This window comes from Stegastes partitus, unplaced genomic scaffold (assembly GCF_000690725.1).
Source record: "Stegastes partitus isolate 25-593 unplaced genomic scaffold, Stegastes_partitus-1.0.2 Scaffold915, whole genome shotgun sequence".
Lineage (NCBI taxonomy): Eukaryota > Metazoa > Chordata > Actinopteri > Pomacentridae > Stegastes > Stegastes partitus.
The window spans coordinates 172725-176473 of NW_007578646.1; the positions used below are offsets into that span (position 1 = coordinate 172725).

At 48.0% G+C, this 3749-nt stretch overlaps 1 protein-coding gene across 1 annotated transcript in view; it reads left to right on the forward strand.

Moving 5' to 3' along the window:
• The window catches only part of slc30a6 (solute carrier family 30 member 6), a 77555-nt gene that overhangs the window by 18295 nt on the left and 55511 nt on the right, over window positions 1-3749 (forward strand). Inside the window, 1 exon segment of the mRNA XM_008293843.1 lies at window positions 193-277. Coding sequence (XP_008292065.1) covers window positions 193-277 — 85 coding nt within the window.

Here is a 3749-nt window from a genome sequence, read left to right on the forward strand (position 1 = left end):
AACAGATTGACATCTAGTCGTCCACATGATGAAATCCTTCTGTCCAGAGCTGGAGCGACACAGTCCTGGTCTCTGTTTCTGATGATGTAAATGAAGAGCGTTGGTGTGACGGAGGCTCTGCTGGGCCTCGACCCAGAGGTTGGGCCCCGGCGCTGGTTAACGCTTATCCTGTTTGTGTGTTGTCGTTTCCAGTCGTGGAGGATCCTGCTGTTCGGGGCGCTGAACCTGCTGTGTACCGGCTGTCTGCTGATGTGGTGCAGCTCCACCAACAGCATGGGTGAGCACACACACACACACACACACAGACACACACACACACACACACACACAGGCAAACTGACACACACTCCGACTGACAGAAGAAACAACAGCGAGACTCTAACGGACCCCGATACCTGTCGACACACAGCAAACGCAGATTGACAGCTATACGCGTGGAGCATGTGTGTGCGCCGCGGCCGCGGACACACACTGCGAGCGCGTCTTCAGGAGGTGTGTTGGCGGCGTGGCCTCACCGCGGGGCTCAGACCGATCCCGCTGCATGTTTGGGTCACCTCAGTCAAAATACGGCGCTTTAAAGGGCACGCTGAGGAAAAGGAGTCCTTCACAGCGTCTTCCTGTAGCCTCGGGAGCAGCAGCACAGAGAACAGATCTGTCATGTTGACGGCCACGCTTCTGTTTCAGAGCCGCTCACATCACATCTGACAGGAGGACGGCTTCAGTTCATAGCTAACCAGGATTCTGACAGTAATGATGCTGCACCGGCTCCACTGTCTGTCTGTCTGTCCGGGGGACGCTATCAATCCTGCAAAAGTACATTTATGAGCACCACGGTTTTGCAAATCAGACAATGTGCAGGAGTCTGATGAAGACTTCTGGACAGGATGTAGTTCTACGTATTCATCTGTGTTTAAATGGCTAAAATATTACAGTTTGTTTAAAAAGGCTTCAGAGTTTTGTGCCTCATAAAATATCCGCCCTCTTCTCCTGTCGTTGGAGACACTTTTAAACGTAGTCCAGCCGTGACTGGATGATCCGACCCTGAACAGTCCAGAAGCTAAAAGGTTTTGTCAGTTCACAGAATGAAGACGCTGTTCAGTGTCATTTCATAACAGGGCAGAATCTGCTCATCTAGCCGACCGGCACACCGTCATCAGCAGCTGATTGTTCATTACTCTCATCGTGTCACAGACTTTGTGTTCTTCAGTTTGTCCGAGTCCTGCTCAGGAAACACAAACCGATGACCGACCGTTTGGAGCGCTACAGTTTTTGGAGGCGTGCACCAAGTAGAGGTTGTCAGCAGCCTCCATAGGTATCAGCGTCTGTGCTATCTGGTGCACTTAAGACCATTTCTGTGCTTTGGCTGAGCTGCACACCGACTTCCATCTGTGACAGGCTCATATTTAGGACTCAAACACAAACCTCTGATTCAGGTTTATACTCAGAGAGCAGCAGGGACGGAGGAGAGCTTAGATTTAGGGTTCAGAGGGGAAACACCTAAATACGATTAAATGGCAGCCGGCAGCGATCTGAACCCTGCTTCTGTTGCTCCTGTCACTTTTTTCTCACTGTGGGCTCCTTTTTATTTATTTCATATAAAGTCCTGGACCTCTGTGGAAACAGAACAACCACGACTAGAAGGAGACAGAACTCAGAAACGTCCTCTGTGCAGTGATGCAGGTATAAACCTTCACTACTGGCTGAAGGCGACGAGCTCAGAGCTGCAACACATGCTGATCTTCAGTTACTTCGTCTGTAAAATAGTAAAATGTGTCCACGATAAAACCCCAAAACCTTCAGTTTGCACGGTAACTGGACAAAGAAAAGCCTCAATTGGTCTCATAAAAGCATCACATTTGAGAAACTTGACCTGGAAAATGTTTGCAGACATTCAGACAGTCGAGCTTCTGTCTGTTTTCTGCTCCTGTGACGAGGATACAGAACTCAGAAATGTCCTCTGTACAGTGAGACACAGGTATAACAAAAAATCTTTAAAAAGATGAAAACTGGATTCTGTATTTTAATTTGACAATAATTTGCTGAGAAGATGGCGTACAGACCGTCTAGTCAAGCCCTGGACTCAACAGTGATTCTTATCGGATGCCCAGTCAGAGTAGATGTTCTAGAAAACAAGCTGTCGTCTGGTTTTGCTGTTTCAGTCCAAATGGTTGAGGGCTGGTGTGTCTGAACGGTTCCCTACGCTGACATCAGCAGTGTCCTGGGAGGAAATATGGAGGATTTAGGATTAGATCGTAAAATTATGGAGTGTAGACGAATTAATAAACCTGTAAAGATTACATGTCAAACATAACGGAGCGTATTCTGAAGAACGACCTCTTTAATTACTGACAAGTTAGATTAGAATGACAGGCTTTTTGTCTGCAGTGCAACACATGAATTCAACTGAACTTTAAGGCAGTTCCTGTGCAGAATGTGTGCAAATCAACAAAGCTACCACAGGACACAGCTTCAGCGCTAACAAGCTAACGGTGTTCAACGTAGACGCTCTGAATGTGAGAAAGTTTGGGATCCTGAGGTGACTTCATGCCTGAGGAGGAGTCCGACTGACAGCATTGAGACGGGGCCGCTGTCTCATCGGGCCGAATATCGACGTCGGTGTCGCCTTCCCCCGTTTGTTCGATACCTCTGTTCTCTGCTTCCTGTCTGCGCGACACCCGACGCCGCCGCCGAGTGCGTCTGATGCTGCAGTATTTGCAGGCAGAGCGGCCGGGCGGGGATAAGGTTGCATGTTGCTCCTCTCCGTGGCAGCGTTTTCCTGGCTGATGGGATCCCTGAGAGGATTTAATGTTGGTGGCCGACGCACAAACACTCTGCATGTCTGCACACAGGACGCTCGTCAGGACAGGCAGCAATGAAATATCTGCATGTTTTGCAATTTGTGATACAGAGAAACATGCCAAGTGACGCACGGTGAGCCAGACGTGACTCAACAGTTCACCGTCTGCATCCCAGAACCCATCGGGAGGGTTGGAAGGCTCGTTATCTGTGAAAGAAATTACAAAATGACTCCACAAAAACAAGTCAGGCTGATATTCAGCTTTCTGACTGGTCTTTGAACTCAGCTTTGTGGAGAAAATTCACCCAATTGAAGCTTAAAATCAAATTTTTTTCATTTAAATACTCACCAGAAATCAAAAGTTTGCTCTAACCAGTTTCTATAAAAAGTCTGAAGATCCTGCGCTGCTCGGCCCGACTGTGAACACATCACTGACTCCGCTGGGACCAACTGGACAACAATCCAGGGAACTCTTCAGCTGAACTTCAGGCTGGGTTTGCACTTGTGCCATTTTGTAAAATAAATAAGCATCTTTTTTTTTAATCATTTAGAGGTGCAGGACTTTATGTTGCAGTTAAAAAATAGCACACGGTGAGAAAACAAAAGTGAAGTGAGCCAAACAATGTCCTGAAACTGTTCAGAGGACGAACGCAGGAGACGTCTGAAGACATTTAAATAAAACATGGATTTTTTACTCCTAACATCAGGGCCAGATGTAGTTGGGTGGAGGCACAGCGGTGCTATCGAGAAGCTAGCGTCGGTGTTCAGCTGGTGCTCAGTGTTCAGTTTCAGAGCGTCTGTGTGGCTGAAGGACTCTGCAGCGTCTCAACACACCAACCGAGCTTCACTCTCATTATTCTCATTCTCTCACAGTCGTCAATCACCGACTCTCTGACCGCGGTCCATCACTGGGAGTGTGTGTAGGGCTTTGTGTTGCTCTGTGTGTGTGTGT